Source organism: Bubalus kerabau, chromosome 12 (genome assembly GCF_029407905.1).
Source record: "Bubalus kerabau isolate K-KA32 ecotype Philippines breed swamp buffalo chromosome 12, PCC_UOA_SB_1v2, whole genome shotgun sequence".
Lineage (NCBI taxonomy): Eukaryota > Metazoa > Chordata > Mammalia > Artiodactyla > Bovidae > Bubalus > Bubalus kerabau.
The window spans coordinates 82259319-82274373 of NC_073635.1; the positions used below are offsets into that span (position 1 = coordinate 82259319).

General features: G+C 38.2%; 1 protein-coding gene across 4 annotated transcripts in view; it reads right to left on the reverse strand.

Annotated features, from left to right (window-relative positions):
• FGF14 (fibroblast growth factor 14) overlaps window positions 1-15055 on the reverse strand; it is a 628708-nt gene that overhangs the window by 113024 nt on the left and 500629 nt on the right. For 3 of the 4 annotated variants that reach the window (XM_055542967.1, XM_055542970.1, XM_055542968.1), the window contains exon 2: window positions 488-598. The exons of the other annotated variant lie outside the window; for it this stretch is intronic. In XM_055542967.1, the coding sequence (XP_055398942.1) occupies window positions 488-598 (111 nt within the window). The remainder of the gene's footprint in view (window positions 1-487; window positions 599-15055) is intronic. 4 annotated transcript variants of the gene reach the window in all.

A 15055-nucleotide genomic window follows, 5' to 3' on the forward strand; every position in this document is an offset into this window, starting at 1 on the left:
ATGTGAATGTATGGCAAAAACCACTACAATATTGTAAAGTAATTAGCCTCCAATTAAAATAAATAAGTTAATTTACAAAAAAAAATTTACAAAAAAATTTACAAAAAAAATAAGTTAATTTACAAAAAAAAAAGAAGCTGCAAAAATAAAACTTCCAAAGTAAACAAGTAATCAACTTTCATCTGAATGCATTAGTGCAGTTACTTTGATGATAACGAGATTCAAGTAACAATAACACTGGATATGACAACTGCTTGGGGAAAAAGCTGAAAAGATGAATAATTCTCTTAAAATGACAGGTGTCTTTAGTGGCTCTATGAATATTTCTATCCAGGTCCAAGGAGAATTTCAACGGCATTCTGGGGTATAACATTTGTAAAAATGAACGCACGTAACCCAATATTTGCAACTGTATTTGTAAAGTCATGTAAGCAGCAGCGTCTCTTCTACCAATTGTGTGCACCGGTGGCCTGGGGTGGTCACTTACTAGAATTAGTGCTGTCGTCCTTGGTCCCGTCGAGAGCTCCATCGGGGTGCATTTGCAAGTAGTAGCCTTGCCTGCAATATAACCTGGTCACTATACCCTTGAGCTGGGGATCTGAAAGGCAAACACAGAGGTCATAAGCCTCACAACGCGTCACAGTGGAGTTTCTTTTTTCTTCTCTGCTTCTTTTCTTTCTTTCTCAGAAGTAAGAGGGTATTTTATAGAAACATTTTATAGAAGCACCTTTTATTTTATGTTTCCCAGAAATGTCTCTGCATTTCTCAAACCTGGAAGATGCTGATCACAGGAGGTGAAGAAAATGCAGTTGTAAACTTATTTTACGTAAAGTCGTAAAGCCATAAACTTTAGATAACAGGTCATTAAAAAAAAAACTGACATGTATGTATTTAAATAATTAGTTAAAATGATTAAACTACTTAATCTATTTAGCTATTAGCTAAGTCTTAAACTAACTAGCTTAATAGTTTAAACTAATATCATTCAGGATGGTGGGACAAGAATTTTGCAAACTCCTGGCTTTAAGAAACCATATCAAAGGCTTTTTAATGGAATTTTTTTTTCACTTAACTTGACAAGTAATCCCCAAATGTGAAAAACTTTTATTAAAAAAAAAAAAAGCCATACTAACATTTGGTACACATTCTCAGAAAAAGCCCTGATATGGAGGGTGTTTCCTTGCTGCTTAAATGGTCACGCTAACTTGCACAGAAGTATTGTGCACTTAGAGGTGATCCACAGTAAAATGTGAAAACCAACTTCTGAACTCAGGGCGAGACACAGTAACAAACCTAAGCTCTCTGGCCATCAGTCAGTCAGTTCAGTCGCTCAGTTGTGTCTGACTCTTTGCAACCTCGTGGACTGCAGCACGCCAGGCTTCCCTGTCTGTCACCAACTCCCAGAGTTTACTCAAACTCATGTCCATCGAGTCAATGATGCCATCCAACCACCTCATCCTCTGCCATCCCCTTCTCCTCCTGCCTTCAATCCTTCCCAGCATCAGGGTCTTTTCCAGTGAGTCAGTTCTTTGCATCAGGTGGCCAAAGTATTGGAGTTGTACTGCATTCAGTATTGCATTCAGCTTCAGCTGAATCGCCAATAATCTCTGGCCATAATCCAGACCAATTAGATGAATTAGACAGATAATCCTATATAATTTATATAACCACAAGGGATAGTAAAATTATACACTATGGATTTTTATTCTTGTCTCAAATGGCTTAAGCTCAAGGACAGTGGAAGTTTATTAAAACTAAAAGGGAAAATACACAGTAACAGACTTCTCATTAGATGATTCATCGAAGAGATAGCCGGTCTAGTGATCCGGTGCTTCACAAAGAGCCAACTGTACCTTCAAAAATAAATATTTGCATGTAGCTTTTCAAAGGTCACCACCATCTCATGACTCAATTTGATGGGAGACATCAGAATCCTCCCCATGGCAACTAGCATGTCTCCACAACCCTTGAATGAGACATGCAAATGTGAGCATGCTGTCAAAACAGGCAGTTGTTACAGAATGATGAAACCGAGCATGTTGTAATTGATCAAAAAATGATGGATGGCAAACAGGTGAACACACACAAAAAAATGTGCAAAAACAAACCAAAAAAGCTGTTCAAAACAGAATATCCTCAGCCTTTTGTTTTGTTCTCAAGAAATTAAAAAGAATGACAACATCTGTTTCTGTGTACATCTGACTGTTTCTATGTACATCTGATGTATCTGATCATTTGAGAAATGCCCCCACCGCACAGATTTTCTTCAAAGATACTGTGATATTGAAGAATCTGGAAAATAATGCATGAAAACCACAGCAAGACAGCATTTGTGTAATCAAGCATGTTAGAACACAGGTGTTTTTGGAGGAGTAGGATAGAAAGAAACATCTAAGTGATTATTAAGTAGTAAAGAATCCGCCTGCAATGCAGGAGACCCAGGTTCCATCCGTGAGTTGGGAAGATCCCCTGAAGAAGAGAATGGCAATCCACTCCAATATTTTTGTCTGGAGAATCCCATGGACAGATCTTGGGGTCACAAAGAGTCGGACATGACTGGGTGACTAACACTCACACTAAAAGTGATTATTACAATTGTGTCATGCATGTTCCTTGTGTGCATGTGTGTTCAGTGGCTTCAGTTGTGCCTGACGCTATGGACTGTAGCTCACCAGAATGCTGTCTATGGGATTCTCCAGGCAGGGATACTTAAGTGGGTTGCCGTGCCCTTTTCCAGGGTATCTTCCTGAGCCAGGGATCGAACCCACGTCTCTTATGTCTACCTGCACTGGCAGGTGGGTTCTTTATCACTAGTGCCACATGGGAAGCCCCTTATGTTCCTTACTCTGTAGTATTTAACTTAAAAAATCACATAATTCTAATATGTGCCTAAGTGAACCTTACTCTGCTCATCACCCAATAAGTACTATTGAACCTTTAAGTACTGAGGATTTTTCCTAGTTTTGCTGTATTATATTTATGCTTGCCACTGAATATAGGTAGCACAAAAAAAGAAGGGAACAAAAGTGAAAAGGTGAGATAGGGGTGGGAATGCTTAGTTGCCATGAAAACATACAGAGCATTTCAGAGACAGAAAATTTTTTCTGCAAAAGCTTTATGTTCTGGATCACTTACTTTTAGTAATCCTATATTTTAGCTATGATATCTTCTGGACTTGAATTAAGTATACCAGGCAAGAAAGTGAGAAGACACGTGACCCTCACAAGTCCCTTCACACTTACAGAGAAAGCCCCCTTCTCTTTTGTTTCTTCTATTAAAAAGATAGAACAAGCACTGGAGAGAAAGTGGAGAAAAGCGAACCCTTCCTTGTGCATGGTTGGTGGGGGTGTAAATGGGGGCAGTCACTGCAGGAAACAGCATGGAGGTTACTCATGCTGATGAGTAAAACTGATGAGTGAAACTGACCATCATGAAAACTGAGCCATAGGCTCCAGAGATCCCACTTAAATGGGGATATATACAAAGGAAATGGAATCGGGATCTCAAAGAGCTATCCGCACACCCGTGTTCACTGCGGCATCATTCACTACAACCAAGACGTGGAAACAACACAAGTGTCCATTAGCAGATGAATGGACACAGAAATGCGTGGTGTAGACGCACAGTGGAATATTATTCAGTCATAAGAAAGGAAACCCTGCTATTTGTGATAACAGGACTGAACCTGGAGGACATTAGGCTAAGGACCTAATTTCTAACCCCACCTCATGCCTGCTAAGAAATTACAAGTAAAAGACAAAATTGTATTTTTGAGTTCTTATTTAATTTCAAGAAAAGAAAACCAAACTGATTTCTATTTTTCTACTTTCACAGTATTTGTTTTTTCTTTTTCTTTTTTTTTTTTTTAGAAACCATAGTAATATTGACTGTTCTTCTCAGGTGCCATAATTAACTCACTGAATTTTTACCACACTTTACTTACAAAATGGGAAACCCATTTTGATAATGAGAAAATAAAGACACAGCACAATGAGGTAATTTGACAAACAGCACATGACTAATAAGTGCAAAGCTGGATTGACGTGATCCTGCCCACTTAACCACTAAATTATGTAGCCTGTAAAAATTGAACAATCAGACTAAACTATCTTAAACAACTGAAAATGAAATGCAAACATCTATTCTTTAAAACTAGATTCTCAAAGGTTATTTTGGGCTGTGTCTAACCACTCTAATCCTGCATACTTGGAGCTGAATCTATAATGTAAAGCCATAACATAAAGTTAGAGATGACCAAATTTCCTGAAAATCTCTTCTAAGATCTGTCCCACTTTGCCATTGACCACATTTCCAATAAATCTCCACGCATGAAATCCTCATCAAAATCATAAATATAAGACTGTTTAAGTTTAAACTTCCTACAGTGTCATTTTCATTTTAATTCCTCCATCTCCATCAACTTCAGTCAAAGATCCACTCTGACTTGACCACTGATGTTAACTGTTAACCCCCTCAGATTAACACCATGTTTGCCTTTTATATTCCATCCAATGAGTTGCCCAGTTCCTAAAGACACTGTCTTCAAAATCTCTCTCACTGTTTTCCCTTTCTCTATTTTCACTGCCAGCAAGTGTTCAGCCCCTCATGGCCTCTCCCAGGCCATGCAGAGTGCTGTTCTTGTCCATCAGATCAGGAAATAAGCAGCAACTCTCTAACACCCACCAAATGTCTCACTCTGCAGCAGCAGGGGCCCACCTTCCTGCCTGACCTTGGTTTCTACTGTTCCCCTGCCATCTTCAGCATGTAGCCCAACCTGGGTCACTGGGTTGTTCTGACTCTTTGCAATCCCATGGACTACAGCGCACTGTGGGCTGCCTACAAACATCCCATGATCTCCCACATTGATTCCGTTCCCGCAACCTTACCTGTCTCAAATACGCCCACTTGTGTAGAGATGTGAGACTCTGGACTGGGAGTTTCACGAGGAAAAGTGAAATGTACAGTATTGCTCACCATGGCATCTCCTGGGTCTAGATAAATGAGAGCCTTGCACTATATCTTTTATGAATGAATACTGACAAAGATGTAATTTTTCCAGTAATTTCATATTGCAGGTAAGAGTGAAAACTGGAACAACATGAAAACCAAAACGGCAATCATAGTAAAGCCTTAAAAATGTCCACAATTTTTGACTAGGTAATTTGACTTTTTGGAATTCCAAGTTAAAAATAAGTCCCTAAGGACTTGTGTAATAACTTGTGTGTATAACTTCAGCATGACTATGTAAAACTACTATTCATAGGAAAAATGAGAGACAATATGCCAAAATGTTAAATGTAACAGTATTTTGATGGTTATCAGAATATTTATTTTTCAATATTATTTGTAAAATGTCCAATCATGATGGCATGCTAACTTTATAATGTTAATGCAAAACTATAGTAAATCTATGAATGCCTTTGAGAAAGAATGAGTTAAAATAGCGTTTTATACCTACTTGCAAAGAAGATCGCATATATATATGCAAATCAACTGAACACCTATTACTGCTGTAGATTAACTGGTTGCCCCAAATTTTCAAGAATTCCACTTAGTATTTTCTCATCGTACATAATCACATGTTCATAAAAGCTTTACTGTGATACTCATTTATACAATTGTTCAATGTAGCCCTGTATAGCTTAAAGTCAGTCTTTCAAATAATTAAAACAAACCCTTTCTCCCTAAGCCTGGAGTGAAAATATGCAACCAAAAATCACAGCAAAAACAAACAAAACAACAATTTTACTGAGAAAACCACGACATCAGTATGTGCAGTCAGACAAAGGTATGACCAACCTTCTAGATCTCTGTGCAAGAAGGCTCTAAGCCTTCATTTTCTTACTTTACTTCCAGTACAAGTCTCAGCTTCCATCTATAATAATACGTGCTGAACCCATCTTGACTCTTTGAGAGAACAGTTAACAAAAAAAGAAACACAAAAATCCCACATAACTGCAGGAATGGACAGGATCCAGAATTTGCAAATATTTAAAGCAAACAGCATCCAAAGTGGGGCGGGGGTGGGGAGGTGCTTCTCCCCATGCAGGGTTTTGCAAGATCGCACACTGCCATGGATGAAGAAGACCCAGTGGTAGAACTTACTGTTGTTATTACCTCCAAAAATGACAAAGAACTTAAGCATGGATTGACATTGGGATCTTCAAAGTCACATGTCACATGCTACATTAGATCCTTGAAGTATGTGGGACAGGTGGGCCATCCCATAATACTGAGGGGCTGGCCCAGTGACCCTGCCTCTCAGCCACTGTTTTCGATGAATGCTTTGCCATAGGTTGAAATTCACATGTTCCTGGTTAAGTGGCTTATAAATTATATTATCTAGTTTAGATAAAATTAGGATAGTCGAGGGGAAAAAAAAAATCCCAGAGATAGTATGGGCCAGAGGTGAAATTAAAAAATAAGAAAAACAAGCTAAAGCTTAACATCAAGAAAATAAGGAAGATGATGTATATTCTATGTGGATTATGTGGTTAAAAGAAAGCATGAAAATAAGAAATCAAAACAATGATGATCTATTTAGATCTCACATGAGCTCAGCCAAAGGATTTTAAAGGTGTTTAGAAGACGATGTAAAATACATCTACTATAATAAAAATGGAGTGTCACCCTAAATAAGTGTTATGACTTGAGACATAAAAGAGTGGAAGTATTGCTTGTATGAAATAAACTTATATTGAGATGCATGCTCACTTTTTTCATTAAACTAATGGGACAAGAAGATTTGATGATGAAGTAGAAAAAAATAATTATTTTGTTTTCAATAATGATATAGCCCAAACTCCTATAACTTGGACTCTCAATTAATAATTGAAGGATGAATCAATATCTGAAGCCCTACACCTATATTTTAGTTAGCCATATAAAAATGCAAAATATTTTCCAACTCAAAACACTGTTAAAGATCTTTATTCTCTTTGAAAATACTTATGTATCCACAGCATCTTATTCTGCTCAAGAAAATATGAAAACTTAGCCTGTATTAATTATGTTTTTTGTTCTGTCTTTTCTATTTGCTGTGCCTGGCCATTTCACTGAAAATGTCCTGAGGATACTCCTTGTCTGAAATTCTAGACTAACTGTGTTCTCTGATATTAATTAAAATAGAAATAATGAAAACTAATACACATGTATATGAAGAGGAAAAAAAGGTATTTCATAATATATTAGCCTCAACACTTAGAACTGAAAGAAACGCAAGTCAGTCCAACTGCCTTTAGGTGCAAGGAAAAAAATATCCAACATTTTTAATTAAAACAATCATTTTCTCAGAAGTGGGTTCATCTAAATAAATCACTGTCACAAATTATTTTCACAAAATGTTCTGACTGACAAAAGATAAATCAGAATAACTCTTAAGATGATGTATACATTTTAAATCATTTATACTAATAAATGTACAATATGGCATGGATTTTTATATGGCAAATATATAAATGGATACACGCATGTACTACATTTGTTTACTCATAAACCTTGGTACTAGTTACAACACAGGTTCTTCAGCATCACTCCTCTATAGCTATGGAAAATCATATATTTTTTAACAGGGTAAAAGGCAATTTTGGGAATATACATTTTTGTGGTAGATCTAATTAGATTTTGGCACTCCTAGCAGCAGAAAATAGTATTGTGAATAATTTATCCAAATCCATAAATTATCATATAGTCCAATCATAAAAATAAAACATGCCCAGGAACTCTTCCAAAGGGCTGGGAAAAAAAAAGGGTGAGAGCACTAAGGAAAATGATACAGAAAACTAAAGGTGGGAAAATCTGCTATATCTTTCTGCTAATTTCTGAGAATGGTACTCACTTTCCTCTTGGAACTGACCCCATGCCACCCTCAGAGCCCCACTCCCCTGGGAACCTTGTTTCAGCTATTTCAGAGTTGCTGCTCAACCCACCACCCCAATCCAATGGATTATCATATCTGCTGGATTTTAGCTGCTGATTCTACAGTCTTCAGTATCTTCTTCACCTCTGCCTACCAGAATCCTTTGTCTGATGGTATTAAGGATACAATCTTGCCTGAAAATACAGTTTTTGGGCTCAGCGAGCTTGCTGTCTATTGAAAGGAGAAGAGGCGAACTCGTAATACGAATTTACATCAATTAATCATGCGTTAAATTATTGGATTTACATGTCTGTCTGCCCAGCAAATACATTATACATCTTTTAATAATTTGCATCATGTATTATTCAAAGTAGCCTGTCACTATGCTTTGCACAGAACAGCTGCTCAACAAATATATATTGAATGGAATTTATTTTCTGTTGTTTTTTTTTCAGATCGATAAATTCTAAATGGAATTCAAGACAAAATGCATTTTTCTATATCTTATTTAAGACTTAGAGGAGTAGAGTATACTTGAGATGAAGGCAAAAGTAAATGTGGGTTCTTAAAGGGAAACACCACAAAATTTTAAGCAGTTTTTTTTTTCCAAAAATTATTTTGGCCCAAAAATTCCCTCTAGGTAAAATATACTAAAAAAACGATAGTAGGTAAAGCCTTTCTTGGGGAAATGTCTGAGAAGATCATTAAAAGGAAGGCAAGCAGTAAAGATCCTGCTTAATATTTGACCCTAAGCTCTGAGGAGCAGACGGACCTTGAGCAGACCTAGGTATCTAGGGATTCCTGGTACAATGTTGAACTTTTCAAATATTCAGGGTCTATAAGTTCCAGAAAGAAGCACATCTTTCAAGCTCAGTTAGAAAAGCACCCTATTCCAAAGCCATTCAAAATCTTAGCAATATAATTTCAGTAAGGACATATTACTAAATATATTGTTACTAGAACATTCCATGTTTACTCAGCCAGTCCCTAAATATTTAATAACAACCTCTTTTCTATTTCTTTATGATGGGATTATTTTCAATTAAGAAAACCACCATGGGAAAAATTGCTGCAAACCTCCTTTGGAATGATGGATTAAGGCAATGGCACCCTACTCCAGTACTCTTGCCTGGAAAATCCCATGGATGGAGGAGCCTGGTGGGCTGCAGTCCATGGGGTTGCTACAAATCAGACACGACTGAGCGACTTCACTTTCATGCATTGGAGAAGGAAATGGCAACCCACTCCAGAATTCTTGCCTGGAGAATCCCAGGGACGGGGGAGCCTGGTGGGCTGCCGCCTATGGGGTCGCACAGAGTCGGACGCGACTGAAGTGACTTAGCAGCAACAGCATCTTGAAACACTCCCAAGTTCTGTGTTTAACTTATGATACCTTGGCACAATACACACACACACACACACACACACACCCCAAACAGCATAGAGTGAAGAAGTTTTCACTTCACCATATATGTGGCCAAAATCTCATTATTTTTAATGGACAATCCTTTCACTTTCTACTGCTCAACACAAAAGCCATTTTATGCTTATTAGAATACAAAATATAATTGCATATTATTAATCAGGCCTCTTACTGTGTTCTTCATAAAGTTTGAGACTAATCAAATGTAACTGAATGGCTTAAGGAACAAAGGCTCAAGAGTATTATTAGCATTTGCTAATATTTTGTAGTCAAACACCATAATGAGCAAATTTCAATGCTGGAAATATGACTGAAAAAGAATATGAATGCTATATGAGCTATATACCACAATCTGAGAGAGCTTAATAATTATGCAGAATTTCTTTAAAAGTCAAAATGACTTCTATTTCTGACCAAGAAAGAGAATAATGAGGACCAGACGTACTCTCTAATATGAAACAACAAAAAAGGACAAATTGAATTTTGCAAGACACTGGATACCAGGAAATGAAGGACAGAGGTTTCCAGGAGATGGAAAAGAAATAAGGTGAGCTCTTTTCTTCCCGGATTTTAAAGGCTTAGAGATGTTCCAGGACCTGGTGAAGGAAGGGGAGCCCGGTGGACGCTCTAAGTTGAGACGGAGTTGAGTCCAGGGAAAGGAGAGGGTGCAGAGGGATAGAATTTCTGGGATCTACATAGGGTCTCCTTCGGTCTTCAGCTGAGTACTAATGGACAACTGCACATGAGGAGACCACTCAAGGCTGGGCAAAATCATCCGAGAGGAATAGAGGTAACAGTGCCTCAAACACACACAAGACTGGGAACAATGCCTATTCCCGCTAGCCAGACTGGAAAAACTCAAAGTTCATGGGGCAATGAGCAGAGTATAAATAAGAGGCTTGCCTGTGTAGGAGGGGAATTAGCTTAGTCTGAGCAATGCTTCAGTCTCCCCTAACAAATTCTGAAAGCAAGAGCATACTGTTTCTGAGTAACTTAACTGCATCCCAGAATAAGTTCAAGAACATTTGTAGGAATACAAAAATATCTAACATTCAGGGAAGCAAAATTAAAAGTATTTGGAATCCAATAAGAAAATGCAATAAAGCATGCAAAGAAGCAGGGGATCTGACCCATAACAAAACGGAGAATGAGTAAATCAAAACTGACCCAGAGCTGCCCCAGATGTCAGAATATCAGACAGGGACATGCAAACAGTCTTTACAACTCTATACCTTCCACACATTCCAAAAGTTAAGTACAGATACAGACAGCCCAGAACAAACTTTGATGAGTGAAAGCTACATTTCATGAAATGAAGAAAAAAATTCGGGGAATGGCATTAATGGCAGATTAAACTAATCGCAGAAAAAGTGGTGAACTTGGAGACATAGTAATAGAAATGATTGCAAATGAAACCCACAGAGAAAACAGAATTCTAAAAAGAAATTAACAGAGCTGTCAGATAACTTTAAATGGTTGGAGATATGTCTAATTGGAGATTCCAGGGAAAAGTACCAAGAGGGCAAGAAAGAAAGATATTTGAAGAAATAATGGCTGGAAATTTCCAAATTGATGAAAACAATAAAGCGAAAAATCCAAACTGCTTAACACGTTCCAAAGACAGGAAACATGAAGAATACGATACAAAGACACATTGTATTGAAAGTGCTTAAAACCAGTGATAAAGAGCTCATCGCTTCTTTCCCCAAGATCTGTGACTACTTGGAGACTGGTGAAGAGACTGGGAGGAGCAGGGGTCAGGAGTACAAAGGGGCATAAGGAAACCTCTGTGGTGACAGACATATTTATAACCTTGAGTATGATGATGATGCCACATGTTAAAACTTATAAAATTATACACTTTTAAATACAGATAATTCTTATGACCCTTATACCTTAGCAGAGTTATTAACAATCAAAGTAAAAGGGCAGAAAACAGTATGCCATGCTGGGAATAATCAGACAATATTAATCAAGGACAAAATAGATTTCAAGACAAAGAATCTTACAATACATAAGGAAGGATCATTTCCTAATGATAAATAAGTCAATTTACGAAGAATGCATAACAATCCTGAATGTTTTTGCATCTACTAACAGAGGTTCAAATACATGAAGTAGAAACCAATAGGATTTGAGGGAGAAATAGAAAAATCTGATTTGAAAGTCAGAAATTTCAACTGTATTCTCAAAAAGAGAGAAAAAGTAGGAAAAAAAAAAAAACCCCTAAGGCTTAGAGTATTATATGTTAAATTTAACATGCTCAGTTAATCACTAGAAAGTATGATTCACTTCTTTCAGAAACTAGAAATGGAATTCTCTAAATTTAAGGAATCTGAAAAGCAACAACTATTTGACTCACTCAAAGACTTTTTATAGCAGGCCATACAAATTTGCGCTCCAGCCATCATTACATTATCAGAAGTTGAGAATTAGTGTAACAAAAAGGAAGATATTAAAGAATCCAAGGTCAGCTGTTGAAATTAAAGTGCACTCTTGTTTAATAGAGTCTTCCCAGGTGGCTCAGTGGTAGAGACCTGCCTGCCAATGCAGGAGACACAGGAGACGCTGGTTTGACCCTGAGTTGAGAAGATCCCCCTGGAGAAGGAAATAGCAACCCACTCCAGTATTCTTGCCTGGAATATCCCATGGAGAGCCTGGTGGGCTATACAGTCCATGGGGTCACAGAGTCAGACATAGCATACATTGTTTAATAAAATTCAGCATGCAAAGCCTTTACTGAAAGTTATATTGGATTAGGATGTGTCATATTCATATGAACTATGAATACAGGAATTAGAGCAGAAGTATAGTTTTATTAGCTTTCTTATGAGAAGGCATAGAGCAGTAAACTGGGAATTTCACATGAAAAAAATGGTGTTTTCCATTTTTTAGCACACATTTGCTTTACAGCCAGGAAGCAATTCCCTAAATGTGTTATGCCAAGAAAATAATCAGGACAGGGGGAAAGTTTTTAAAAGTAACTGTAGGTAACAAGGACTGATCAATACATTCTCCAGGAGGTTCACACTTTAGAAGAGTGTTTCAGAGCAGATATTTAAAACCCACTTTGCCTGTTTACACCTAGAACTACAGAGGCAACTCCGTCTAATGGGCAGATTTGTAAGAATAGATGGAAACAGTACCAGTAAATACTTGGTTTACTTCTATTTAAGGAACATGCAAATAGCTGAGGTCTGCTTCCTTCTAAAATTTCTGTTTCAGACTTTGTCTCCCAGCTACTTCTCAGAGGAGATGAAAGTTGTAGAAACCCTTCTGTTAACAATGTCAGTCCTCCTGGAAACTCCAGAGCAGCAGGGTCACAGGCAGGAAGGAGAAGGCATTCGGGGTACTTATTCATCATGTAAAGTCACATTGTCACCTTTAACTAGAGAGGGAAAACACTGAAGCCAGTGGTTATGAAAATAAATGAAAACACACAGACACAGTCTCTGAAAAATCAAGGTGGAAGTTCCATGAACAATGATGTAGAATTTGGTCTTGAATTTAGAGTTAAGCTGTAGACAACCCAGGTGTATTTTTTTAAAATTGAAATGTAGTTCATTCGCAATGTTTTGATAGTTTCAGGTGTACAGCAAAGTGATTCAGTTACCTATATATACATGTGTGTGTGTGTGTGTGTGTGTGTGTGTATAAAATGATTGCTCCTTTGAAGAAAAAGTATGACAGACCAAGACAGCATATTAAAAAGCATGTGCGAGTTGGACCATAAAGAAGGCTGAGTGCTGAAGAATTGATGCTTCTGAACTGTAGAGATGGAGAAGACTCTTGAGAGTCCCTTGGACTGCAAAGAGAACAAACTAGTCAATCCTAAAGGAAATCAATTCTGAATATTCATTGGAAAGACTGATGCTGCAACTGAAGCTTCAATACTTTGGCCACCTGATGCAAAGAGCTGACTCATTGGAAAAGACCCCAATGCTGGGAAAGATTGAAGGCAGGAGGAGAAGGGGATGACAGAGGATGAGATGGGTTAGATGGCATCACTGACTCAATGGACATGAATTTGAACAAGCTCTGGGAGATGGTGAAGGACAGGGAAGTCTGGCGTGCTGCAGTTCATAGGGTCACAAAGAGTCAGATACGACAGCAACTGAACAACATATGTATATATACATACATATATATTAGGTTCTTTTTCATTATAGGTTATTACAAGTTATTGAATGTGTGCTGTGCTCTACAGTGTAAGTGAAAGTCACTCAGTCGTCCAATTCATTGCTATCCCATGGACTATACAGTCCATGGAATTCTCCCTGGCCAAAATACTGGAGTGGGTAGCCTTTTCCATCTCCAGGGGATCTTTGCAACCCAGGAATCGAACCCAGGTCTCTCGCATTTCAGGCGGATTCTTTACCAGCTGAGCCACAAGGGAAGTCCTACAGTAGGTCCCTGTTGTTTATCAAGCCAGGCACATTTTAAAGGGAGTTTAATCCACTCAAGTCTGAGAGCAAATTTGCACGGACTTACACCTTTTATTCTTTTTTTTCTTGTATTTCCATTTTCTTTTGGTTCTACTTCAACTTCACAGAGTTATAGAGTCATAGTATGCTAATTTAATAAGCAATGTTGCAGTTTGGACATGTTTTCAGGGTGCCGAGTGGGCAGGAGGAAGAGAAGTCTGTGAGAAGTTGGTTGAGAGTCAGCCTCCTTCCGCCCTCCCCCACCCTTCCAAATGCACGCTTGAGTCTTAAGTCCTGATTTCCTCTGCTTAAATTGGGTTTGTGGTTTGTGGCTTTGGCATCACATTCATACTTTTAATTTCTATAAAAAGAAGAGGGAAAAAAAAAACCCCACTGGGAAAGGCATTACTCAGAGAGCGCATTTTGGCACAAGTCCTTTAGAGATGGGACAGAGAACTACTTCTCGCCCATCCCCACTGGTTCTGTGCACTCACATCCACTCTTTTGCTTTCTTCAAGACACAAAGTTCTTCTTCACCCCAAAGCATTTCTGACCTGTAACTGATTTGCTCTGCCCCCTGGGAAAAACAAAACAAAACAAAACACAGTGTCCTGGAGAAGAACTAGACAAGTCGAGGAACCTGAAGCCACAAAGGAGAACACGATCCACAGTCTGCAGTCACCACTTAGCGATCCTGGTCGCAGGTGACAAAGAACAGCACAACCAAGACGAAGAGTTGAGCTTGAAATCACTACACTCAGAAACACCGCTTAAGCATGTGGTTTTTTTTTTTTTTTTTTTTTTCTTTCATAAGATCATTTCACACAGCCTAGAAATTCCAACATTTTTACCAGTTTTAAAAAGCGGCTTCAGTCCTTCAGCCCACCGATATGGAAACAAATGGAAAACTCTTCATTCCATTCCAACTCTGTGTGAAAGACAATGTGAGAACCCAAATTTACTAGGGAGTTTAAGGCACTTCCTTCCTGAAAGAATTTACAGTGTTATGTGGATTTCAAGGTAGATTAGACAGGAAAACTAAAGTGAAAGTTGCTCAGTCATGTCTGACTCTTGGCGACCCCAGGGACTACACAGTCCATGGAATTCTCCAGGCCAGAACACTGGAGTGGTTGGCTTTTCCTTCTCCAGAGATTAGACAGAGATATATTTCTGCTCACTTACGTACAATAACAGGAAAGCCTCACAGAGAATATCAAATAAAAAATAAAGTTTAACTGTCATGAATATTGGAGGAGGACATGGCAACCCACTCCAGTGTTCTTTCCTGGAGAATCTCATGGACAGAGGACCCTGGCAGGCTACAGTCCATAGGGTCTCAAAGAGCTGGAC